The 26,339-nt window shown below is 49.9% G+C and overlaps 1 protein-coding gene across 1 annotated transcript; it reads right to left on the bottom strand.

Moving 5' to 3' along the window:
- SUCLG1 (succinate-CoA ligase GDP/ADP-forming subunit alpha) lies at positions 1-22,391 on the bottom strand. Its single transcript, XM_060247413.1, has 8 exons — positions 22,251-22,391; positions 18,048-18,164; positions 16,134-16,346; positions 13,107-13,164; positions 11,154-11,237; positions 5,541-5,692; positions 3,897-4,085; positions 1-265 (listed from the first exon to the last, which is right to left on the bottom strand). The coding sequence occupies exons 1-8, from the start codon at positions 22,389-22,391 to the stop codon at positions 239-241; spliced, it is 981 nt and encodes a 326-aa protein (XP_060103396.1). The 3' UTR covers positions 1-238.
- Between the last annotated feature and the right edge of the window lie 3,948 nt (positions 22,392-26,339).

The following is a 26,339-nucleotide window of genomic DNA, read 5'->3' as shown; positions in this document are numbered from 1 at the left end:
TTCAAATAAATCAAATTTAGTGGTAGATTTATTCGCTTTCTATGATGCACAATCGTGTCTGAACAAAGGAGCCACCGAAATAAACCTCGTGGCCGTAAAGCTGAATTCAGAAAACCGACGACAGCTGTATTCGGGCAAAGAAAAATTAGCGTGCAATGAGGACGGAGAGGTGCAGGGAGGCGGCGGGGGTGGGCTGTGTTGGTATCCTGGTGACGGCACTTGCTGACGGACCCTCCCTTTATAGCATTTTCCTCTTCTCAAACTCCTTGGGGGATGAAAAGGAAAGAAAGTTTGGTGAGCATTGAGGCAAGCTGGCAGATAACTACTCAACGGATTAGGCACAACTGCCACAAATTATGCAGTCGAGTTTCCCGCATTTGAAGAAGAAGGCCGCAGATTTATACTCCACCCCTCTTTCTGAATCAGATTCTCAGGATGGCTCACAATCACCTTATCTTCTTCCCCCACAACAGACACCCTGTGAGGTACATGGGGCTGAGAGACCTCTCACAACAGCTGTCCTTTCAAGGATAACTTCTGCGAGAGCTATGGCTGACCCAAGGGCATTCCAGCAGCGGCAAGTGGAGGAGTGGGGAATCAAACCTGGTTCTCCCAGAGAAGAGTCCGCGCACTTAACCACTACACCAAACTGGCTCTCAAGAAGAAGATATTGGCTTTATACCCCACCCTTTACTCTGAATCTCAGAGCAGCTTACAATCTCCTTTACCTTCCTCCCCCACAACAGACACCCTGTGAGGTGGGTGGGGCTGGAGAGGGCTCTCACAGCAGCTGCCCTTTCAAGGACAACCTCTGCCAGAGCTCTGGCTGACCCAAGCTGCAAGTGGAGGAGTGGGGAATCAAACCCGGTTCTCCCAGGTAAGAGTCCGCACACTTAACCGCTAGACTAAAATGGGGAAATCGCAGGAGTCAGCTCACCCGGAGGGCAATGGATGAGCCTCACCCTGGGAAAACCTCCTTTGTGATCAAGATGTCTCTCCAGCAAGGTAAGTATGGAATCCCACAAGGGTCAAACACCCTGGAAGTTCCTGCTCTCCCCACCTTATTCTCAGACCTTTTCCTTCTCAGAATCTCCTCCTCCACGCTGCCTGCCCAGCCCTGTCTTGATGATGTTGGCTGGTCAGCTCTTGGATGCCACAGTAGACCTTTGGCCAAGTTTGGGTGGTGAAAACTAGCTAGGGAAGGCTAGGGAGCCCGAGTGCTGACAGGTGACGCTTCTTGTGGTGAGGATCACTTGAAACCAGGGGTGGAATTCTAGCAGGAGCCCCTTTGCTTATTAGGCCACATACCCTGACGTAGCCAATCCTCCAAGAGCTTACAAGGCTCTTTTTAGTAAGCTCTTGGAGGATTGGCTACATCAGGGGGGCGTGGCCTAATATGCAAAGGAGGCCCTACTAGAATTCCTTACAGGGCTCTTCGTACAGGGCCTGCTGTAAGCTCTTGGAGGACTGGCTACATCAGGGGGGTGTGGCCTAATATGCAAAGGAGCTCCTGCTAGAATCCCACCCCTGCTTGAAACTAATTGTGTTTTGGTAGACGAGGGGCCTTCTATGGAAGAAGACTGTGGGGATTCAAGAGTCACGAGGACTGCTGTTGACCAGTAGAGCTAGCCCTCTTGGAAGCATAACTTTATGGAGAAGTCTATCAGTGGCTGGTAGCCACGGTGGCTGAGGGGAACCTCCACATTCAAAGGCACTAAGAATCACTGAATCCTAGAGCCAGCAGGCAACAACAGGGGAAGGTCTCAGCCTCTACAGCGCCTTTGGAGCTCCTGTGTGAGACAGGATGCTGGACCAGATGGTCTGATCCAGCAGGGCTCTTCTGAAGTTCTTCTCAGGGGAATGCCTCGGCCTCTCTGCCCTGCTGTTGGCCCTCCAGAGGAACTGGTTGGCTACTGATATGATCACCATCTTCAAGTACTTGAAGGGCTGTCATCTAGAGGATGGTGTGGAATCGTTTTCTGTGGCCCCAGAAGGTAGGACCAAAACCAATGGGTTGAAATTAAATCAAAAGAGTTTCCGGCTCAACATCAGGAAGAGCTTCCTGACCGTTAGAGCGATTCCTCAGTGGAACAGGCTTCCTCGGGAGGTGGTGGGCTCTCCTTCCTCGGAGGTTTTTAAACAGAGGCTAGATGGCCATCTGACAGCGATGAAGATCCTGTGAATTTAGGGGGAGGTAATTGTGGGTTTCCTGCATTGTGCAGGGGGTTGGGCTAGATGACCCTGGAGGTCCCTTCCAACTCTACGATTCTATGACTGCGTGAGACAGGATGCTGGACTAGGTAGACGCTGGGTTTGATCCATCAGGGCTCTTCTGACGTTCTTTACAGGGGGATTCCTCTGCCTCTCTGCCCTGTTGTTGGCCCTCCAGACAAACTGGCTGACCAGTGTGTGAGACAGGCTGCTGGACCAGATGGACCCCTGGTCTGACCCATTCATTCATTCGTTCGTTCATTCATTCATTCATCATTTTATTTATATCCCGCCCTCCCCGCCGAAGCAGGCTCAGTAGGCCTCTTCTGATGTTCTTAACCCAGGGCTTTTTTTTTGAGCAGGAAGACAGTTCCGGCTGGCTTGGCATCAGGGGGTGTGGCCTAATATGCAAATGAGCCGCGACTAGGCTTTTTTTCTACCCAAAAAAGAGAGCCCTGTCTTAACCTATAATGTGGCGAGACAGAAGACTGAGCATCTAGGCACAGAAAGAAAGCAAAAGAGCCCTCCAAAGTGCCTCCGGATTCGGTTACGCCCAGAGCCGAACGACAATTGATGGCGGCCATCCTGAGGCCATTAATGGTATCTCAGAAGCATTCGTGGTTCTTTAAAAATCGCTGCAAGGCCCTGCCCTCGACTGGGCACAAGGCAAAGCGATCTCAGGGGCTCCTGTCCCTCCCACCAATCCCTGCGCCTGGAAAGGGAGGGCAGAAGAAAATACTGGATTTATATCCTGCCCTATACTCTGCATCTCAGAGTCTCAGAGCAGCTCACAATCTCCTTTACCTTCCCCGCCCCCCCCCCCACACAACAGACATCATGTGAGGTGGGTGGGGCTGAGAGAGCTCTCAGAGAAGCTGCCTTTTCAAAGACAACTCTGTGAGATCTCTGGTTGACCCAAGGCCATTCCAGCAGCCGCAAGTGGAGGAGTGGAGAGTCAAAGTCGGTTCTCCCAGATAAGAGTCAGCGCACTTAACCACTACACCAAACTGGCTTTCCAACGGCCACTGTACTTTGTGCCCACTCTGGATCATGGCCTCGCGACAATTTTTAAAGAACTATGAATGCTTCTGAAATACCATCAGTGGCCACAGGATGGAGCCATAGTCACCGTTCCTTGCCATCTGGCTCCCGGACAAGCTCGACATCAATCCAGACCACGGGCCCCCAACCTTGAAGCCTGCAGACGCCTTTGGGATCTTGAGATGGGGCAGGCGGAGCCAGTCACAAAATGGCTGCCACCGCAGGCGGAGCCAGTCACAAAATGGCTGCCACAGCAGGCGGAGCCAGTCACAAAATGGCCGCCACAGCAGGCGGAGCCAGTCACAAAATGGCCACCACAGCAGGCGGAGCCAGTCACAAAATGGCCGCCACAGGAGGCAAAGCCAACCACAAAATGTGCGGGATTGAGACTGCACGTAACTCTAATAGTAAGTCTTCGTTTTTTGGGCAGAAGCCCCGTTGAACAGGACGCCTTTTAAATCTTGACAGCCAATCAGAAGCCCTGCTGGGCAGAAACCCCACCTGCCTTCACCCTCTTTCTTAAAGAACTGGGTGCGCACCAGGAGAAGTCCCTGTGGGTGCCCTAGTAACCAGGGACCCCTCTTCTAGTCATTCATTTGCAAATAGCGTAACTTCCACAGGTTTGCAAGATCTGCTTCTCTCACCTTGTACATAGTGGAGCCGAGCTGAGCAGGAGACATACTGACGATGACACCAGCGTTCTGCAGGGCGGCGATTTTCTCTTTCGCCCCCCCTTTCCCGCCAGCGATGATGGCCCCGGCGTGGCCCATCCTCCTACCGGGAGGAGCGGTGATTCCAGCGATGAAAGAGACGACTGGCTTGGCATCGGGACCCTGTGAGGAAAGACAACGAGGCACGTAAAAAAAAGGAAGAACAACTGTGCGCGGTTCTGGAAGCCTGGCTTCAAGAAGGATGTAGACAGAATGGAGCGGATGCAGAAGAGAGCGATGAGGGTGATCGCGGGCCGGAAGACCAAGCCCTTCGAGGAAAGGGCGAGGGATTTGTGAATATTCAGTCTGAAGAAGAGGAGACTGAGGGGGGAGACGACCAATAGTCCCTCTAAGCTGTGGAGTCTCGTGAGCAAAAATTCTACTTGGTGAGCTACTGGCATTAAAGTTGTGAGCTACTGCATCAATTAGATTGCTCTGAGGCCATTTTTCCTGAGCCGGAGGCTAAAAAAACTGTAAGCTAGCTCACACTAACTCAGCTTAGAGGGAACACTGGACATGATGGCCAAATGGGGGACCCCCCACCAGCAACAGGGAAACAACAAAATCTCATCCCCTCCCCCACCCCCCTGCCTCATGACAACCACCTGGATACGTTTTAGAGGGTTTATACTCCCCTTCTCAAAAAGGCAGAGAAGGTAGAGATGGAGAAGGTAGAGAAAGAAGTACTTTTCTCCCTTTCTCACAATACAAGGACTCATGGGTATTCAATGAAATTGCTGAGCAGTTGGGTTAAAATGGGTAAAAGGAAGTACTTCTTCACCTAAAGGGTGATTAACATGTGGAATTCACTGCCACAGGAGGTGGTGGCGGCCGCAAGCATAGCTTCAAGGGGATTGGATAAACATCTGGAGCAGAGGTCATAGGAACATTAGAGAAACCATGTTGGATCAGGCCAAGAATGCAGAGCATCACTGCTCCAGACAGTTTGAAAAATATACTGTGGCTAATAGCCACTGATGGACCTCTGCTCCATATTTTTATCCAATCCCCTCTTGAAGCTGGCTATGCTTGTGGCCACCACCACCTCCTGTGGCAGTGAATTCCACATGTTAATCACCCTTTGGGTGAAAAAGTACTTCTTTTTATCCGTTCTAACCTGACTGCTCAGCAATTTCATCGAATGCCCATGAGTTCTTGTATTGTGAGAAAGGGAGAAAAGTAGTTCTTTCTCCACTTTCTCCATCCCATGCATAATCTTGTAAACCTCTATCATGGCACCCCGCAGTCGACATTTCTCCAAGCTAAACAGCCCCAAGCGTTTTAACCTTTCTTCATAGGGAAAGTGTTCCAAACCTTTAAACATTCTAGTTGCCCTTTTCTGGACTTTTTCCAGTGCTATAAGTGGCTATCAGTGGCTATTAGCCATAGGGTATTGATGGAACTCTCTGTCTGGTGCAATGATGCTCTGTCTTCTTGGTTTGGAGAGGACTTATGTTCCTCTGTGACACAGAGTGCTGGACTGGATGCACCATCGGCCTGATCCAACATGGCTTCTCTGATGTTCTTACGTTCTAAAACATTTCCAGGAAACAATCTTTTCGGAACATTTTTACTTACAGCGTTGTGTTCCTTGAGGAATTCAGCAGCATCTTCTTCGGCGTTTCCACCGATCTCGCCTATCAGGATGATCCCTTGGGTGTTTGGGTCCTTCAGGTAGACTTCCAGGCAGTCAATGAAATTCGTTCCGTTGAACGGGTCTCCCCCGATTCCTGGAGGGATTCAAAAACAGCCGTGATGACAAGAGGATTGGATGCGAGAGGCCACCAATCTCGAGTTCCGTGCTTTTTCGGTTAAAGGCAACAACTGCTGTGTAATCAGGAACCTCAACAGCTGCCATATAACTTTTGCACAAGTTCTCCCCCCCCCCCTCCAAAAAAAAAAGACAGAATGGCCCAGTTCTGGGAGAGGGGGACGATCAGGACAGGAAGTTTATAATTTGTTTACAAAATATAACAGGTGAACATTCCATGCCTAACGAGTCACCGAAGCTCTCATGGGAAGAAGGAAACCCTAAAGGAGAAATGGAACCACACACCGAGGAGAAGGAAGAGGAAGAAGAGGAGGAAGAAGATGATGATGATATTGGATTTCTATCCTGCCGTATACGCTGAATCTGAGTCTCAGAGCAGTCACAATTTCCTCTACCTCCCCCCTCCCCCACAACAGATACCCTGTGAGGTAGGTGGGGCTGAGAGAGTTCTTACAACCGCTGCCCTTTCAAGGACAACTCCTGCCAGAGCTATGGCTGACCCAAGGCCATTCCTGCAGCTGTAAGTGGAGAGTCTGCGCACTTAACCACTACACCCAAAGCCCTCCCGATCCACCAGAGGAAAACCCTTTCCCGGGAATGAGGGCAGGCAATAACAAGCCCTTCCCTACACTTTCTGAAAAGCTTGGAGGGTGTGAAAGGAAGCACTGGTGGAGGCCATTTTGGAGAACCCTGCACTAGATGCACACGGAAGGGGGTGGGAGACATGAAAAACTGTGAGATGGAGGAAACAACTGAGAAATCCCCATCTTCCAGGATGTTCAACCTGCTCACACCCCTTATGTCCCCCACCCCCCAAACACACACTTTAACAGGCTTATTTGTTCAGTTGGCAAAGATACAGTGCTGTTAACTGTAAGGTTTTCAGTTGGGAATGGCCAGTTAGCTCAGTTGCTTGGGACGGGCTTATCCGTTCAACATTCTACATCCCTTGGAACATATTTACTTCTCATCACACTGCTTTTTTTTTTTTTTAATGTTTTCTATTCCTTTTAGTAACATCTAAAGCCATAAGAAAAACCCTCCTGGATCAGATCAGTAGTCCACCACCATCCGGTCTCACACAGTCAACCATCAAGAATCCAGAGCATCACTGCCCCAGACAGAGAGTTCCAACAATACGCTGTGGCTAATAGCCACTGATGGGCTTCTGGAGTCCATCGGGGGAGAAGGAGAAGGTTAGATTTATATCACACCTTCTCAGAGGGGCTTACAATCTCCTTTCCTTTCCTCTCCCCACAACAGAGTCCACTGGCACCTTCAAGACCAACAAATCAAACAGAAGAGGAAGTGTGTGTCCTCATGAAAGCTAAAACTTTGTTGGAATTAAAAGATGCCACTGGATTCAAACTTTGTTCTAAAGGTTGCCAGATTTTGAAAAGCGAAAAGCAGGACATATTTATTTATTTATTTATTATTTATTTATTAATTTCATTTATATCCTGCCCTCCCCCACCTTGGCAGGCTCAGGGCGGCTAACAACATTCCATAAAGCATACAGTAATAGATAAAACCTTAAATTTACAATATAAAACAATAAGACATTAAAACATTAAATTAAAACCAATCCAATAAATACAGTTATGGTGCGGTATAGATCGTTAAACCGCATTGGCGGACCTTTGATTACCGTTTTTCTTAGCAGTCCGAATATGCTAATTTAAAAAGGGTGGTCTTGCAGGCCCTGCGGAACTGTTCAAGGTTCCACAGGGCCCGCACCTCCTCGGGGAGTCGGTTCCATAGGGTAGGGGCCGAGATCGAAAAGGCCTGTGCTCTGGTACTCTGATATTTAATTTCCTTCGGCCCAGGGATAGTTATTAGGTTTTTCCCCGTTGACCTCAGTGCTCTCTGGGGTTCATATGGGGAAAGACGGTCCCTCAGGTAGGCAGGTCCTCGGCCATATAAGGCTTTAAAGGTAACGACCAACACTTTGTACTGGATCCGGTATATAATCGGCAGCCAGTGCAGTTCACGTAGCCCCGGCCATATATGTTCCCGTTTCGGGAGTCCCAACAACAGCCTGGCCGCCGCGTTCTGCACTAGCTGCAATTTCCGGGTCCGGCACAGAGGTAGCCCCAAGTAGAGGGCATTACAGTAGTCTAGTCTTGAGGTGACCGTTGCGTGGATCACTGTTGCGAGGTCCCAGCGCTCAAGGAAAGGGGCCAACTGCCTTGCCCGCTTCAGATGGAAGAATGCTGACTTGGCAGTGGCTGCTATCTGGGCCTCCATCGATAGTGAAGGCTCCAGTAAAACACCCAGACTCTTTACCTGGTGCGCTGCTTTCAATGGCGCACCATCGAAGGCCGGGAGAGCTATTTCCCTTCCCAGAGCGCCGCGACCCACGCATAGGACCTCTGTCTTCGCTGGGTTCAGCTTCAGCCCACTCAGCCTGAGCCATGTCGCAACAGCCTGTAATGCCCGGTCGAGATTCCCTGGAGCGGGGTCGGGCCAGCCATCCATTAGTAGATAGAGCTGGGTGTCATCTGTATATTGATGGCAACCCAGCCCAAACCGCCGGGCAATCTGGGCAAGGGGGCGCATATAGATGTTAAACAACATCGGGGAGAGAACTGCTCCCTGAGGCACCCCACAATCCAGTGTGTGCCTCCGGGACCGCTCGCTCCCGATAGCCACCCTCTGTCCCCGACCTAGGAGAAAGGAGGAAAGCCATTGCAAGGCCGACCCCTCAACCCCAACGTCGGCGAGGCGGCCCGTCAGTAGCCGATGGTCGACTGTATCAAATGCAGCCAACAGATCTAACAGCATCAGTACCGCAACGCCGCCCCGATCCAGTTGCCGTTGGAGGTCATCCACTAAGGCGACCAGTACCGTCTCCGTCCCATGGCCCGGCCGGAAACCAGACTGACATGGGTCTAGGACAGAAGCGTCATCCAGAAACCCCTGTAGCTGCAACGCCACGGCCCTCTCAATAATTTTACCTAAAAACGGTAAATTGGACACCGGCCGGTAGTTCGCCAATTCGGCCGGGTCTGCTGTAGCTTTTTTCAAGAGAGGGCGGACCAAAGCCTCTTTCAGAGGTGTTGGAAAATGCCCCTCTGAAAGGGATCTATTTATGATGTCCCATAAAGGACATCTAAGCTCCCCTTGGCAAGATTTAATCAGCCAAGAGGGGCAAGGGTCCAGATCACATGTTGTCGGGCGAGCAGCAGAGAGGATTCTGTCGACTTCCTCCAGGCTGAGTGGGTCGAAGTGGTCCAGCACTAAACCTGAAGGCAGGCACGGAGCCTCAATTTCACTCACTGACGGACAAGTCATCACCAGTGTTCCCTCTAAGCTGAGTTAGCGTGAGCTAGCTCTCAAATTTTTAGCTTCCAGCTCAAACATTTTTGTCTTAGCTGAGGAAAGACGGCCCCAGAGCACACTAATTGATGCAGAAGCTCACAACTTTAATGCCAGGAGCTCACAAAGTAGAATTTTTGCTCACAAAAATTCCTCTGGAGGGCCAACAACAGGAAATAGGCTGAGGCCTTCCCCTCATAAGAAGAGCCCTGCTGGGTGAGACCAGTGCTCCATCTAGTCCAGCATCCTGTCTCACACAGTGGCCAACCAGTTCCTCTGTAAGGCCAACAACAGGACATAGAGGCCAAGGCTTTCCTCTGAAGAGCCCTGCTGGATATGACCAGTGGTCCACCTAGTCCAGCAACCTGTCTCACACAGTGGCTAACCAGCTCCTCTGGAGGGCCAACAGCAGGACACAGAAGAAGATGATCTTGGATTTATATCCCGCCCTATACTCTGAGTCTCAGAGCGGTAACAATCTCCTCTATCCCCCCCCCAGTCCCACAACAGACACCCTGTGAGGTAGGTGGGGCTGAGAGAGCACTTACAGCAGCTGCCCTTTCAAGGACTTCAACAGAAGCTATGGCTGAACCATGGTCATTCCATCAGGTGCAAGTGGAGGAGTGGGGAATCAAACCCCGTTCTCCCAGATAAGAGTCCACGCGCTTAACCACTACACCAAACCGGGCCTGTTCCTACATAGAGGTTTAAGCCTTCATAAGAACATCTGAAAAGCCCTGCTGAATCGGACCAGTGGTCCATCTAGTCCAGCATCCTGTCTCACACAGGGGCCAACCGGTTATTCTGGAGGGCCAACTACAGGACAGAGAGGCCAAGGCCTTCCCCTGATAAGAACATCAGAAGAGCCCTGCTGGATCGGACCAGCGGTCCACCTAGTCCAGCCTCCTGTATCACAGCGGCCAACCAGTTCCTCTGGAAATCCAACAAGAGGGCATAGAAGCCAAGGCCTTCCCCTGATGCTGCCACCTGGCTCTGGGATTAAGAGGATTAGTGCCTCTGAACATGGAGGTTCTCCTCAGTCACCATGGCTAGTAGATTTATACTCCGCCCTTCTCTCTGAATCAGAGACTCAGAGCGGCTTACAATCGCCTATATCTTCTCCCCCCGCAATAGACACCCTGTGAGGTGGGTGGGGCTGGAGAGGGCTCTCACAGCAGCTGCCCTTTCAAGGACAACCTCTGCCAGAGCTATGGCTGACCCAAGGCCATTCCAGCAGCTGCAAGTGGAGGAGTGGGGAATCCAACCCGGTTCTCCCAGATAAGAGAGCTCTGGCTGACCCAAGGCCATTCCAGCAGCTGCAAGTGGAGGAGTGGGGAATCCAACCCGGTTCTCCCAGATAAGAGAGCTCTGACTGACACAAGACCATTCCAGCAGCTGCAAGTGGAGGAGTGGGGAATCAAACCCAGTTCTCCCAGATAAGAGAGCTCTGACTGACCCAAGGCCATTCCAGCAGCTGCAAGTGGAGGAGTGGGGAATCAAACCCAGTTCTCCCAGATAAGAGAGCTCTGACTGACCCAAGGCCATTCCAGCAGCTGCAAGTGGAGGAGTGGGGAATCAAACCCAGTTCTCCCAGATAAGAGAGCTCTGGCTGACTCAAGGCCATTCCAGCAGCTGCAAGTGGAGGAGTGGGGAATCAAACCCAGTTCTCCCAGATAAGAGAGCTCTGACTGACCCAAGACCATTCCAGCAGCTGCAAGTGGAGGAGTGGGGAATCAAACCCAGTTCTCCCAGATAAGAGAGCTCTGATTGACCCAAGACCATTCCAGCAGCTGCAAGTGGAGGAGTGGGGAATCAAACCCAGTTCTCCCAGATAAGAGAGCTCTGACTGACCCAAGGCCATTCCAGCAGCTGCAAGTGGAGGAGTGGGGAATCCAACCCGGTTCTCCCAGATAAGAGTCCGCACACTTTACCACGACACCAAACTGGTTCTGCCACTGAGTCGGAGGGCCCACCCCAAATGTGGTGTTTGTACCAGTGATACAAGGAGAAGAGGAAAAAGCATCCAACCGGGAACGAAACCTGAATTCCAGACTGCAGTTATAAGAACACAGATGCACAGACGTTAAGGCAAAGGAACCTACCAACGCAAAAAGATTGTCCCAGCCCTGCTTGAGTCGTCTGGTGAACGGCTTCGTACGTTAGCGTGCCAGATCTGGATACGATGCCTGAAAGGGGGTGGGGGAGATAATTTTGCAATACGTTTAAGCGGTGAGCTGCTCTTAGCTTCTCTCCGTTTGCATGCCCCGAGGGCTATAAACAAGGCATTGAACATTCAGCTGGAATGACAAATTTTACTTCCACAATTCAACGCCGCTCTCCAAATGACGGCAGTCCGACCCAACTCCTCCCAGGAGACCCAGAAAGTTGTCAGTAATTCTTTTCCATCACCTGTAACTCTTGGTTTGAAAGCAAACCATGCTTATTCATGTGAACAGATGATGCTGCCTTAAGCCAAGTCAGACTATTGGTCCATCAGCCTCGGTCTCCTCTGACTGGCCATGGCTTTCCAGAGTGTAAAGTCAAATCACCTATTCTCTTTAAGTGGACATGCTGGGGATTGAACCTGGGACCTTCTGCATGCCAAGCAGGGGCTCTTCCGCTGCGCCAGAGGGCCCTCCCCAAACGTGGCGTTTGTGCCAGTGATACAAGGAGAGAACGGGAAAAAAAAGAAATCCATTCAAGGCTTTTACACCCTTGATTTCAGTCGTCAATGGAACTGAAACCAGTTTGGAACAAGAATCCAGTTTTGAACAGAAATGAAATCTGAATTCCAGAGTGCAGTTATAAGAACGTAAACGGAGCCCTGCTGGATCAGACCAACGGTTCATCTAGCTCAGCATCCTCACACAGCAGCCAAAAAAAACCTGGCTGCATATGCTTGTACCTTTGCTATAAGCTGACCAAGCATAACCTACCTACCCCCTCCATGAACCCAGATTCCAATAAGGGAATTAGCAGTTTTTTAAAAAAGCATGAAACTCGTGCAGGTGGTGATGAAAGGGAGACCTTTCAAGCCAGCTAGCATTTGTCACCTCCTACACACTGACTCCGGAAGCTTCCATCCTTCCAGAGGGTTTCGAGGCACGAGTCAACAGGGGCTGATTCACAAGTCTGCCGCCTCCTGTGACCGAATCATCTGCTGAAGCGTGACAACGCCAGGAAAGTGGAGGGGCCGTGGCTCAGTGGTACAGCATCTGCTTGGCATGCAGAAAACTCAGGTTCAATCCCTGGGATCTCGAGTCCAAAGGACCAGGGAAGAGGTGATGCAAAAGACCTCATCTTGATACTACGGGGATCCCCGGACGCTCAGTAGAAACGATCTTCCTGGATCAACAGTCTGATTCAGTAGAAGGCACTTCCATGTGTTCCTGCAACCGCAGGGAATGGCAAAGTACGGCCTTTCCTGTGTAATGATTTTATCTTTTATTGGCCGTCGTTCTTCTCCTGGATTCCAGCTGCTGGGAGAAGCCAACAAGCAGCAGCAGATCATTACAGCAACTCTGGCCGTGCCGAAAGGGATCGAGATGGATGTGCCCCAGTCGATTTGCTTGAGCTGCAATTCTGAGGAGCCACCACCGTTAAGGCGTGGAGGCAGAGTCTCCAAAATGCACAGTACGACGGGATACACCGGGGCGGACAAACTGTGGCTCTTTCACACACATTGCGTGGCTCTCAGAGCCCCCCCTGCCCTGTTGGCCAACTAGGAAAGGGCGTGACTTTCTTTAAATCACTTTGGCAAGCCAAGCCAGCTGGCAGCTTGGAGAATGCATTTAAAGTTGCTCTCTTTCCACCTCCCTCCCCATCTAGTTTCCTTCCTTCCTTCCTTCCTTCCTTCCTTCCTTCCTTCCTTCCTTCCTTCCTTCCTTCCTTCCTTCCTTCCTTCCTTCCTTCCTTCCTTCCTTCCTTCCTTCCTTCCTTTCTTCCTTCCTTCCTTCTGATGTTTCTTCTGTGTGGCTCTTAAGCTAAGCAAGTTTGGCCACCCTTGGGATAGATGAAACTTTCATAGTACATCGAAACCATCAACAAGATCTTACCAATTCTGCCTTTCTGGTGAATGTGGCCGGGCATGATGCCGATTTTACACTCTCCGGGCTATAAAGAAAAAACAAACAAACCCAAATTCCATCAGATTTCACTGGATATACTGGGAATCGCAGAAGAGCATAAAAGCTCATTAATTCTAAACTCCCACTATGAACATATGAAGCTGCCTTATACTGACTCAGACCCTGGGTCCATCAAAGTCAGTATTGTCTACTCAGGCTGGCAGCAGCTCTCCAGGGTCTCAAGCGGAGGTTTTTCACGCCTATTTGCCTGGACCCTTTTTAGTTGGAGATGCTGGGGATTGAACCTGGGACCTTCTGCTCACCAAGCAGATGTTCTACCACTGAGCCACCATCCTTCCCCAATGCATTGAACCCTTTTTCTCCCACAAAGACCACCCTGCCTAGAAACCTCTGCATGCCCGCTGAGAACCACTACACTTTGAAGGGTACCTGGGGAACTGTCTGGGCCACATACTCAGATCCCTGAAGATGCCACCGAAGCCCTTGTGGGCATGCCCGCCGGCACAAAAATGCTGTAACTGCATACAGCTGCCCAGGTGGCTCCCATAAGAACAGAGAGGCGGGGGATGGCATCTGGTCCATATATAAGCACAAATGTTGCAGATTCAGCATTGCAGGTGGGTAGCCGTGTTGGTCAGAAGCAGCAGCACAAAGTCTGAGTCCAGTGGCTCCTTGAAGATCAACAGAGTTTTATTCAAGGCATAAGCTTTCATGTGCAAGCACACTCCCTCAGGTGCAATGAAATGGAAGTTGCAAACCCCAGTCTTATTGCAGTATACTAGAACATAAGAGACGCCATGTTGGATCAGGCCAATGACCCATCCAGTCCAACAGTCTGTGTCACATAAGAACATAAGAGAAGCCATGCTGGATCAGGCCAGTGGCCCATCCAGTCCAACACTTTGTGTCACAGAAGAACATAAGAGAAGCCATGTTGGATCAGGCCAGTGGCCCATCCAGTCCAACACTTTGTGTCACAGCAGAACATAAGAGAAGCCATGTTGGGTCAAGCCAGTGGCCCATCCAGTCCAACAGTCTGTGTCACATAAGAACATAAGAGAAGCCATGTTGGATCAGGCCAGTGGCCCATCCAGTCCAACACTTTGTGTCACAGAAGAACATAAGAGAAGCCATGTTGGATCAGGCCAATGGCCCATCCAGTCCAACACTCTGTGTCACATAAGAACATAAGAGAAGCCATGTTGGATCAAGCCAATGGCCCATCCAGTCCAACACTCTGAGTCACATAAGAACATAAGAGAAGCCATGTTGGATCAAGCCAATGGCCCATCCAGTCCAACACTCTGTGTCACATAAGAACATAAGAGACGCCATGTTGGATCAAGCCAATGGCCCATCCAGTCCAACACTCTGTGTCACATAAGAGACGCCATGTTGGATCAAGCCAATGGCCCATCCAGTCCAACACTCTGTGTCACATAAGAACATAAGAGAAGCCATGTTGGATCAAGCCAATGGCCCATCCAGTCCAACACTCTGTGTCACATAAGAACATAAGAGAAGCCATGTTGGATCAGACCAAATGGCCCATCCAGTCCAACACTCTGTGTCACACAGTGGCCAAATATATCTATATCTATATCTATATCTAGATAGATAGATAGATAGATAGATAGATAGATAGATAGATAGATAGATAGATAGATAGATAGATAGATAGATAGATAGATAGATAGATAGATAGATATAGATATAGATATAGATATATAGGGCTCGCCAGAATAGCTAGATACACACTGGCTGTTTAGCATGCCCAGCTGTCTCAGAGCTAAGAAGCAGCAACTTGGTATCCGACCAAGTCCCATGGGATCGGGAGACATCCGAGCCTGTTTCGCCATATCCTAACCTCACTTTAAGCCAGCTCCAAAGGATTGAAATACTGGAGCAAAAGACAAGCCGAAACCTTTCAGGACATTCATTTCCTGACCTAAGAGTAGCAGTTCTCTAACAGAGGAATTTCAAAGGGAGATGAGAAAAAGAGACTGCTGAATTGCAACTGATCATGAAGCTCAAGACAGAAGAAGATGACTGTAGATTTATGCCCCGCCCTTCTCTCTGAATCAGAGTCTCAGAGCGGCTTACAATCTCCTAAATCTTCTCCCCCCACAACAGACACCCTGTGAGGTGGGTGGGGCTGAGAGGGCTCTCCCAACAGCTGCCCTTTCAAGGACAACTCCTGCCAGAGCTATGGCTGACCCAAGGCCATCCCAGCAGCTGCAAGTGGAGGAGTGGGGAATCAAACCCGGTTCTCCCAGATAAGAGAGCTATGGCTGACCCAAGGCCATTCCAGCAGGTGCAAGTGGAGGAGTGGGGAATCAAACCCGGTTCTCCCAGATAAGAGAGCTACGGCTGACCCAAGGCCATCCCAGCAGCTGCAAGTGGAGGAGTGGGGAATCAAACCCGGTTCTCCCAGATAAGAGAGCTCTGGCTGACCCAAGACCATTCCAGCAGCTGTAAGTGGAGGAGTGGGGAATCAAACCCCGTTCTCCCAGATAAGAGTCCGCACACTTAACCGCTACACCAAACTGGTTTTCAGGGCATCCTCCTGGACTGAATCAAGACCTGGGTTTCCTGTCTCATTACCAATGCTGATTTCTCTGCGCCTACGACACCTTATCCGATCACGCCTGCCACTGTCATTCACCTTCTATTGTCATTCTCCTGCTGCTGTCATTCATCACCTGAAATCACTCCACTCTCCAAGAGATAAGGCTAGATGGACTCGCATTCTCGCAACATCTGAAGAAGTGAGAAGTGACTCGCAAAAGCTCAGGCCCTGCCACAAATTCTGTTAGTCTTTCGGGTGCTCCTGAACTCTTGCTCTTTACTGCTACAAACGCAGCTACCCATCTTGGTTCAGGACCCTAAGGACAAGTAACCTCTTTTGCACCAATCTACAGACTTCTGTTATGCAAAGGAAAAGCAGATTTCGTTATAGACCCTGACTCATGTGGAGGTCGCCCGAGCCCTTACATTGATGACTCCCGGACAGTTGGGGCCGACGAGCCGTGTCTTGTTCTGGCGAAGCAATCGGTGCTTGACCCGCACCATGTCCTGCTGGGGTATCCCTTCAGTGATGCAGACCACCAAGGGGATTTCGGCATCGATGGCTTCGGTGATGGCAGCAGCGGCAAACGGAGGTGGCACATATACCGCAGAGGCAGTCGCGCCCGTTTGTTGCTTTGCCTACGGTACAGCGACATTAAGCAAGGGGGGGAAAACATTAAAATGTTCAAGATAACACAGTATGCCACCGGAATCTGGAATTCCCTTTTTAATGTGTAAGAATGTAACAGGAGCCCTGCTGGATCAGATCAGTGGTCCATCTAGTCCAGCATCCTGTCTCACATAGTGGTCAACCAGAAGATGAAGAAGAAGAAGATATTGGATTTATATCCCGCCCTCCACTCCGAAGAGTCTCAGAGCGGCTCACAATCTCCTTTACCTTCCTCCCCCCCACAACAGACACCCTGTGAGGTGGGTGGGGCTGGAGAGGGCTCTCACAGCAGCTGCCCTTTCAAGGACAACTTCTGCCAGAGCTATGGCTGACCCAAGGCCATGCTAGCAGGTGCAAGTGGAGGAGTGGGGAATCAAACCCAGTTCTCCCGGATAAGAGTCCGCACACTTAACCACTACACCAAACTGGCTCTCCTCTGGACCAGTTCCTCTGGACATCCAACAAGAGGCCAAGGTCTTCATGAAAACATCAGAAGAGCTCTGCTGGATCAGACCAACGGTCCACATAATCCAGCATCCTGTATCGCATAGTGGCCAACCAGTTTCTCTGGAGGACCAACAGCAGGGCAGAGAGGCCAAGGCCTTTCCCTCATAAGAACATCAGAAGAGCACTGCTGGATAAGACCAGTGGTTCATCTAGTCCAGCCTCCTGTCTCACACAGTAGCCAACCAGCTCCTCTGGAGGGCGAACAACAGGACAGAGAGGCTGAGGCATTCACCTGAGAAGAACTTTAGAAGAGCCCTGCTGGATCAGACCAGTGGTCCATCTAGCCTAGCCTCCTGTCTCACACAGAGGCCAACCAGTTCCTCTGGAGGGCCAACAACAAAGCAGAGAGGCGGAGACCTTCCCCGATAAAAACATCAGAAGAGCCCTGCTGGATCAGACCAGTGAGGGTCCATCTAGTCCAGCCTCCTGTCTCACACTGTGGCCCCAACCAGTTCCTCTGGAAGGCCAACAACAATACGATAAAAACATAAGAAGGGTCATGCTGGATCAGACCAGTGAGGGCCCATCTAGTCCAGCCTCCAGTCTCACACTGTGGCCCCAACCAATTCCTCTGGAAGGCCAACATCAATATGATAAAAACATAAGAAGGGTCATGCTGGATCAGACCAGTGAGGGTCCATCTAGTCCAGCCTCCTGTCTCATGCAGTGGCCAACTGGTTCCTCCGGAAGGCCAACAACAGGGTATAGAGGCCGAGGCCTTCCCCTGAGGTTGCTTCCTGGCTCTGAGATTCAAAGGATTAATGCCTCTGAGGTTCTTCTCAGTCACCATGGCTAATAACCACTGATAGACTTATCCTCCAAGAATCTACCTCATTCCTTTTAAAAGTCGTTCACTCCTGGGGCAGCACTTGTGGAACAGAACATTCCACACTTCGCCCTTGGGGGCCTGAAGTCAGGTGGGAAGGTGGCATATAAATGCTATAAATGGATGGATGCTTCAACCTCCCATGCCCCCTGAAACCCCGCCTTCAAGACCAGAGAACCTCAACAAAACCTCAACAAAAGGGGGGAAGGGTACAGAGGCTCTTGAGTGAGAATCACTCTCCTTTTCCTGCTGGCAGAATTATCTTCTGTATCTATATATCCTCAAAATCAACGTCCTAATCCACCCCCCTCCTTCTGTTTCTCGAAAGTAACGTTACCTCTTTCACTGAGTTAAAGACGGGAAGCCCCAAGTGAGTTTTGCCCCCTTTGCCTGGAGAAATTCCTCCTACTAAGTTGGTGCCGTATTCCAGCGCTTGTTGACTGTGAAAGGTACCCTGCGAGAGACAAACAAACCATATGAACAAAGGTGGAGCAAAGACGAAAACGCATGGACAAGCCTTCTCTGCTGAAAATAAGAATATAAGAGAAGTCATGTTGGATCAGGCCAACGACCCATCTAGTTCAATGCTCTGTGCCACATAGTGGCCAAAACACGGGGCCTCATCAATAGGACCAGAACTCCAGAAATGGAAGCCATTTTGCTTCAAAAGATGTGACCTGGCCCAATTATCAATTAACTTATCCTTCATAGGATATTTATTGAACTGGATTATATCTTAAATGCTAAATAATATGTGCTACAAGGTTATATATACTGTAGTACTTCAGGCACAGTCGAATTTTGTTATGTGTGGAATTAATCTACTTGATACTACTTCATTCAACAAAGTTCTGTATAACTTGGAATTTTCAATAAAATTATATAAGAACATAAGAGAAGCCATGTTGGATCAGGCCAATGGCCCATCCAGTCCAACACTCTGTGTCACATAAGAACATAAGAGAAGCCATGTTGGATCAGGCCAATGGCCCATCCAGTCCAACACTCTGGGTCACATAAGAACATAAGAGAAGCCATGCTGGATCAGGCCAATGGCCCATCCAGTCCAACGCTCTGTGTCACACAGTGGCTAATATATGTGTGTGTGTGTGTGTATATATATATATACACATACATATACACACACACACATACATATATACACGCACATACATACATATATATATATATATATATACACACACACACATACATACATACATACTGTGGCTAATAGCCACTGATGGACCTCTGCTCCATATTTTTATCTAACCCCCTCTTGAAGCTGGCTATGCTTGTAGCCGCCGCCACCTCCTGTGGCAGTGAATTCCACATGTTAAACACCCTTTGGGTGAAGAAGGACTTCCTTTTATCCGTTTTAACCTGACTGCTCAGCAATTTCATTGAATGCCCATGAGTTCTTGCATTGTGAGAAAGGGAGAAAAGGACTTCTTTCTCTACTTTCTCCATCCCATGCATTATCTTGTAAACCTCTCTCATGTCACCCCGCAGTCGACATTTCTCCAAGCTAAAGAGCCCCAAGCGTTTTAACCTTTCTTCATAGGGAAAGTGTTCCAAAGCTTTAATCATTCTAGTTGCCCTTTTCTGCATGTTTAAAAAAAGGGAGAGCCAGAACTCCAGAAGCCTTCCAACTGTTGCCTGCCCCCAAGCACCAAGACACAGCATCACTGCCTCAGACACAGTGTTCCATCTATACCTTGTGGCTAATAGCCACTGATGGACCTCTGCTCTTAAGAACCTAAGAGAAGCCATATTGGATCAGGCCAACGGCTCATGTAGTCCAACACTCTGTGTCACACAGTGGCCAAAACCCAGGAGCCATCAGGAGGTTCAACAGTGGGGCCAGAACTCCAGAAGTCCTCCCACTCTTGCCCCCCAAGCACCAAGAATAGCGAGCATCACTTGCCCCAGACAGAGAGCTCCATCAATATACTGTGGCTAATAGCCACTGATGGACCTCTGCTCCATATATGGAGATGTTAGGGATGAACATATGAACCTGCCTTATACTGAATCAGACCCTCTGTCTATCAAAGTCAGTACTGTCTACTCAGACTGGCAGCAGCTCTCCAGGGTCTCAAGCTGAGGTTTTTCATACCTATTTGCCTGTAGCCTTTTTAGTTGGAGATGCCGGGGATTGAACCTGGGACCTTCTGCTTACCAAGCAGATGCTCTACCACTGAGCCACCATCCCTTGGCTCTCCAGGGTCTCAAGCTGAGGTTTTTCACACCTATTTGCCTGGACCCTTTTTAGTTGGAGATGCCGGGGATTGAACCTGGGACCCTCTGCTTACCAAGCAGATGCTCTACCACTGAGCCACCAGTCCTCCTAATGTTTATGTTTATCCAACCCCCTCATTAAGCTATCTATGCCTTAGCCACCACCACTCCCTGTGTCAGGGAATGGAGGAGGAAGAGGAGGAGAAAAAGAGCTGAATTTATACCCTGTCCTTCACTCGGAGTCTCAAAGCGGCTTACAATCTCCTCCCCTTCCTCCCTGAGAGAGGAAGCAGAGTTAGGAGAGAACAGCTCCAAAAGAACTGTGACTGACCCAAGCTCATGCAGGTGGCTGCACATGGAAGAGTGGGGGAATCAAGCCCGATTCTCCAGATTAGGGTCCACCGCTCTTAACCGCTACACCAAGCCGGCTCTCCGGGCAATAGGAAAAGAAGAAGACCGGACTTGGGATGCGTTCACTTGATTAAGGAAGCTATGGTCCTCATAAGGACCTAAGAAGATCAGCAACCGTCTGAGATCAAAAAGGCTACACAGGGAATTCTGGGACCTGCACGGCCACAAGCCACATGGAATGGGAGGGCGGGGTGTAGCAGGGAAGAGAACGGAGGTGAGGTTGAGCGAAAAAGCTGGCTGGATCTAACCCAGTGAGTGGCCTGAAACCATCCAAGGAGCTCCACGACAGAGTGGGCATCTGAGCCCAGTTTTCAACACTAGAAGACACACGGAAGGCAAATAATCTGGGCCCGATTAGGGTTCCCTCGAAGCTGAGTTAGCGTGAGCTAGCTCACAGTTCTTTTTAGCTTCCAGCTCGCACCTTTTTGCCTTCGCTCAGGAAAAACGGCTCCAGAGCAAACTGATTTGTGCAGCAGCTCACCGTTTTAACGCCTGTTGCTCGCAAAGTAAAACTTTTGCTCGAAAGACTCCACGGCTTAGCGGGAGTATCGGGCCAGATGTGCTGTCGCTTTGCGCGAAGTGAGTCGCAGGCCAAGACGGAACCAGAAACTCAGCTACGGTCGCGCCCTTCAGGTACAGATCTGCTTCCACCTTTCGAGGAAAGCTGCCCAACCAGTATGGCTCTCCTCCCCCTGGTCCATTTGACAAACTTCTGAAGACGTTCAGGGTTCTCCAGCGCCCAGCCTGAAAACCGCTGCACCGCTGACCAATGTTCCCTCTAAGCTGAGCTAGCTCACAGATCTTTAGCCTCCAGCTCACACATTTTTGTCTTAACTCAGGAAGGATGACCCCAGAGCGCAATAATTTAGGCAGCAGCTCGCAACATTAATGCCAGTAGCTCACAACTTCAGTGCCGCAAGCTCACAAAGTAGAATTTTTGCTCACAAGACTCTGCAGCTTAGAGGGAACATTGCTGCTGAAATCTCTGCTGCATAGATTTCAGTTCTCCCCAAACGGAAGGCTTTACAGACAATGAAAAGTTTCGTTTTAAGAACATAATAATAATAATAATAAAAATTTTTTATTTATATCCCGCCCTCCCCGCCTAGGCAGGCTCAGGGCGGCTAACAACATTTCATGAACATACACTATAATAAATATAAAACTTTAAAATTAACATTATTTAAAAACCAGTCAATATAATTAAAATTTATAACTTAATGTGACAGTGACGATGGCATTTTCGACGCTAGTTTCTGTCAGTTTACATAATCTACATAATGACACAGGTCCTTAGACAGGACCGTATTTTGTTAACAACCGTATTCAGCAGTCCGTATATGCTAACTTGAAGAGGGTGGTCTTGCAGGCCCTGCGGAACTGATCAAGGTTCCGCAGGGCCCGCACCTCCTCAGGGAGCTGATTCCATAGGGCAGGGGCCGCGATTGAAAAGGCCCGTGCTCGGGTGTTCTGAAGTTTAATCTCTTTCGGCCCAGGGACATAAGAGAAGCCATGTTGGATCAGGCCAATGGTTCATCCAGTCCAACACCCTGTGTCACACAGTGGCCAAAAACCCCAAGTGCCATCAGGAGGTCCACCAGTGGGGCTAGAAGCCCTCCCACTGTGCCCCCCCCCCAAAGCACCAAAAATACAGAGCATCACTGCCCCAGACAGAGAGTTCCAACAATACCCTGTGGCTAATAGCCACTGATGGACCTCTGCTCCATATGTTTATCCAATTCCCTCTTGAAGGTGGCTATGCTTGTAGCCGCCACCACCTCCTGTGGCAGTGAATTCCACATGTTAATCACCCTTTGAGTGAAGAAGGACTTCCTTTTATCATAGTTTTCCCATAGCTGCCAAACGGACTGGCAGAACACGTACGTACCTGTTTGCCCGTAAAACCTTGACAAATGACCTTGGTATCTTTCGTGATGTAAAGGTTTTTCCGCGTAGCTGTGTAGGAACAATGCCGTACTCCATTTTTCTGCACTAGAAAAAATAAAAATAAAAATAGGAAAGAACGCATGATCACCTCATTTTGCGTTTTGGTCACCGCTGCACCACACTTTTTTGTCAGTTACAGGAGGGCGGGCGGAGTAACGGTCCCGTTGCACTTGTCGGACTGAGCAGCGTTACTCGAGGAGCAACTGCTCCAGTAGGCAGGTACCTGCTCAAGTGAAATTTAGAGCTGGGTTGGAAATAGCATCCAACCTGGGCCTTCAGGGGGCGCCATCCTGCAAATGGGCAAGATCAACGACCACTTATACATGCCCTGACCTAGACAGCGCAGGCAAGCCCGATCTCGTCGAGTCTCAGAAGCTAAGCAGGGTCAAAGACGACCTTGGAATACCAGAACTGGGTGGAAGGGGTAGGCTTTATTCTGCGACCCTTCTGAATATCCTCCACGCCCCCAGTAGGGGGTCAGTCACTAGAGGTCGCCATGACTTCCAGGTGCATGCACACACACAAACATACACAAATAATTTAAAAAAAACCCGCTTTGGGGAATGGTCTATCTGAGGAAGTTAGGAAGGCTCTCATGCTTTGGCTGTTCTGCAATCTCTGTGGAACAGTATGCTTACGGAGAGCATTCCTTACTGAAGGTTTTTTTAAAAATATTTTAGAAAGGCTAGCCTGATCTCGTCAGATCTCGGAAGCTAAGTTGGGTCGGCCTGGTTTAACATCTGGATGGGAGACCTGCACGGAAGTCCAGGGTTGCTATTCGGAGACAAGGGGAAACGACTTCTGAACGTCTCTTGCCTTGAAACATCTCACGTGGTCACCAAAGTTGATTGGGAGGGAGGAGGGAGGGAGTTTTCGTAAAAGGAACAGGACTGTACTATACATTGCCTGTGACATGTTATTCTGCTCTCACTGCATTGTTTTCTATGTACATGATACCAATTTCTGCATTGTCCAAATGTACGCCAGTGTTCTACGCACCCACCCCCCTCCCCACCCCCAGAAACATGGAGGATCAAAGATACCGTGAAAAAGCTTCTGTGGTTCCAAGACAAAGGATTTTTTTTGGGGGGGGGGAGGAAATAACCCAATAAAATGATGTTTTAGAAACAGGGTTACAGGGAAAGAAACTAACGTGTTTCCTCTCCCCTGTTCATTCCCCCTTCCCTTGGATTTTTCAATTCTTTTTAAACAAAAAAATATTGTGTAAGGGAAAAAAAATGGACAATTTGGAGAAGCCCTGGGGAGCAAACGTTCTCTTTCAGCAAATGCTGCATAGATTTCAGTTTCCCCAAAAGGAGGGCTTTATAGACAATGAAAAGTTTCGTTTTAAGAACATAAGAGAAGCCCTGTTGGATCAGGCCAATGGCCCATACAGTCCAACACTCTGTGTCACACAGTGGCCAAAAAACCCAAGTGCCATCAGGAGGTCCACCAGTAGGGCTAGAAGCCCCCCCACCCAAGCACCAAGAATACAGAGCATCACTGCCCCAGACAGAGAGTTCCAACAATAACATGTGGCTAATAGCCACTGATGGACCTCTGCTCTATATGTTTATCCAATCCCCTCTTGAAGCTGTCTATGCTTGCAGCTGCCACCACCTCCTGTGGCAGTGAATTCCACGTGTTAATCACCCTTTGGGTGAAGAAGGACTTCTTTTTATCACAGTTTTCTCATAGCTGCCAAACTTTTGAAACTTTCTCGCTCTGCTGCTTATCGGGCACTGACAAATCCAGACCAACTCCCGTCCAGTAACCGCCCCGACTCTCCCCAAAGAACATCCAGCAACTCCTTCTCCTGGTCCACGACACACCGATTATTCTCAGGAAAAGCTGGAGAACTACCCACGGGGAAGTCAACAACCGGATTCTCCTGCAAGAATTGCGGTGAGGCCTCCGTTCAGCTTAGCCCAGTCACGCAGGGAGAAACACCTGGTGCGGTGGCCGCTTGCCAAGGGAGGGAAAAGGTTACAACAGGAGATGATGGGAGTTGCGTCACACTCCTGCTCTCCGCGGGCAGCGATGCTGCAACCTGAAAAGCAAGGATCCGGTTTTGAGCTTCAAAGCCCTTGGCGGGTTTGCAATCTGGCTATCTTGGGGAGCAAGGCTAGGGATGCCAGCCTCCAGGTGGGAACTGGAGACCCCCCCAGAATTACAGCTCATCTCCAAGCTACAGAGATCAGCTCCCCTGGAGAAAACGGATGCTTCGGAGCAGGGGTGGCCAAACTGTGGCCAGGCAGGCACATGTGGCTCTTTCACACTTATTGTGTGGCCCTCAAAGCCCACAACACCCCATTAGCCAGCTTGGAGAAGGCATTTGTCTCTTTAAATGCATTTTCCAAGCCAAGACAGCCAGCAACTTGGAGAATGCATTTAAAGCTAAAGTTACTTTCTTTCCATCTTTCCCTCCCCATGGATGGGTTGGGTGGTCTTCCTTCCTTCCTTCCTTCCTTCCTTCCTTCCTTCCTTCCTTCCTTCCTTCCTTCCTTCCTTCCTTCCTTCCTTCCTTCCTTCCTTCCTTCCTTCCTTCCTTCCTTCCTTCCTTCCTCCCTCCCTCCCTCCCCTCCCTTCCCTGTCTTGCGGCTCTCAAACATCTGATGTTTATTTGATGTGGCTCTTACATTAAGCAAGTTTGGCCACCCCAGTCCTGGAGAAAACGGCTGCTTTTAATGGAGACCTCTATAGTACTCCTATACCCCAGTGAGGCCCTTTGCCTGCCCAAACCCTGCCCACTCAAGGATCCTGTTGGAGTGAGTGATCCTCCGTGCCTGGATATTGGGGCTAGGTGATATTGGGTGTATAGGTGTTATCTCCCTCCCTCTCTCCTTCCTTCCATCCCTCCCTCCTTCCTTGGGGAGGGACGGTGGCTCAGTTGTAGAGCATCTGCTTGGGAAGCAGAAGGTCCCAAGTTCAATCCCTGGCATCTCCAAAAAAAGGGTCCAGGCAAATAGGTGTGAAAAACCTCAGCTTGAGACCCTGGAGAGCTGCTGCCAGTCTGAGAAGACAATACTTTGATGGACCAAAGGTCTGATTCAGTATAAGGCAGCTTCATATATTCATATGTTCTTTCCTTCCCTCCCTCCCTCCTTCCTTCTTTCCTTCCCTCCCTCCTTCTTTCCTTCCCTCCCTCCCTCCCTCCCTCCCTCCTTCTTTCCTTCCCTCCTTCCTTCCTTCCTTCCTTCCTTCCTTCCTTCCTTCCTTCCTTCCTTCCTTCCTTCCTTCCTTCCTTCCTTCCTTCCTCCCTCCCTCCCTCCCTCCCTCCCTCCTCAAATCAGCTGACATTCATGTCTTGCTGCTCTGAAACACCTGATGTTTTGCTTATGTGGCTCTCACATTAAGCAAGTCTGGCCACCCGTGCTTTGAAGGGTAAGCTCTATGTCATTGTCCCCCCCCCCCCCCCAGCAGAGGTCCATCAGTGGCTATTAGTCACAGGGTATTGTTGGAACTCTCTGTCTGGGGCAGTGATGCTCTGTATTCTTGGTGCTGGGGGGGGGCACAGTGGGAGGGCTTCTAGCCCCACTGGTGGGCATCCTGATAGCACTTGGGTTTTTTGGCCACTGTGTGACACAGAGTGTTGGACCGGATGGGCCATTGGCCTGATCCAACATGGCTTCTCTTATGTTCTTATGTCAGTAGCTCACAAGCTGGAATCTTAGCTCACAAGGCTCCACAGCTTAGAGGCAGTATTCCCACATCTATTTGCCTGCCTGCCCGCCTGCCTTCCATCCATCCATCCAGTCTTGTGGCTCTTAAACATCTGACTTTTATTCTACGTGGCTCTTACGTTAAGCTAGTTTGGCCACCTTGTTCCAGCGGTTAGATTCAACTGGGGAGCTGTGTTGGTCTGAAGCAGCAAAGCTTGAGTCCGGTGGTACCAACCAAGTCCTGCCCCACCCCCGGGGATAAGCTTTCATGTGCATGCACCTCAAAGCCTGTATCCAGAATACAATTTTTACTGGTCTTAAAGGTGCCACGGGACTCAGGTTTTGTTCCGCTGCTTCCAGAGGGCGCA

Source organism: Heteronotia binoei, chromosome 9, assembly GCF_032191835.1.
Source record: "Heteronotia binoei isolate CCM8104 ecotype False Entrance Well chromosome 9, APGP_CSIRO_Hbin_v1, whole genome shotgun sequence".
NCBI lineage: Eukaryota > Metazoa > Chordata > Lepidosauria > Squamata > Gekkonidae > Heteronotia > Heteronotia binoei.
This window is presented reverse-complemented; position numbering and strand designations above follow the sequence as displayed.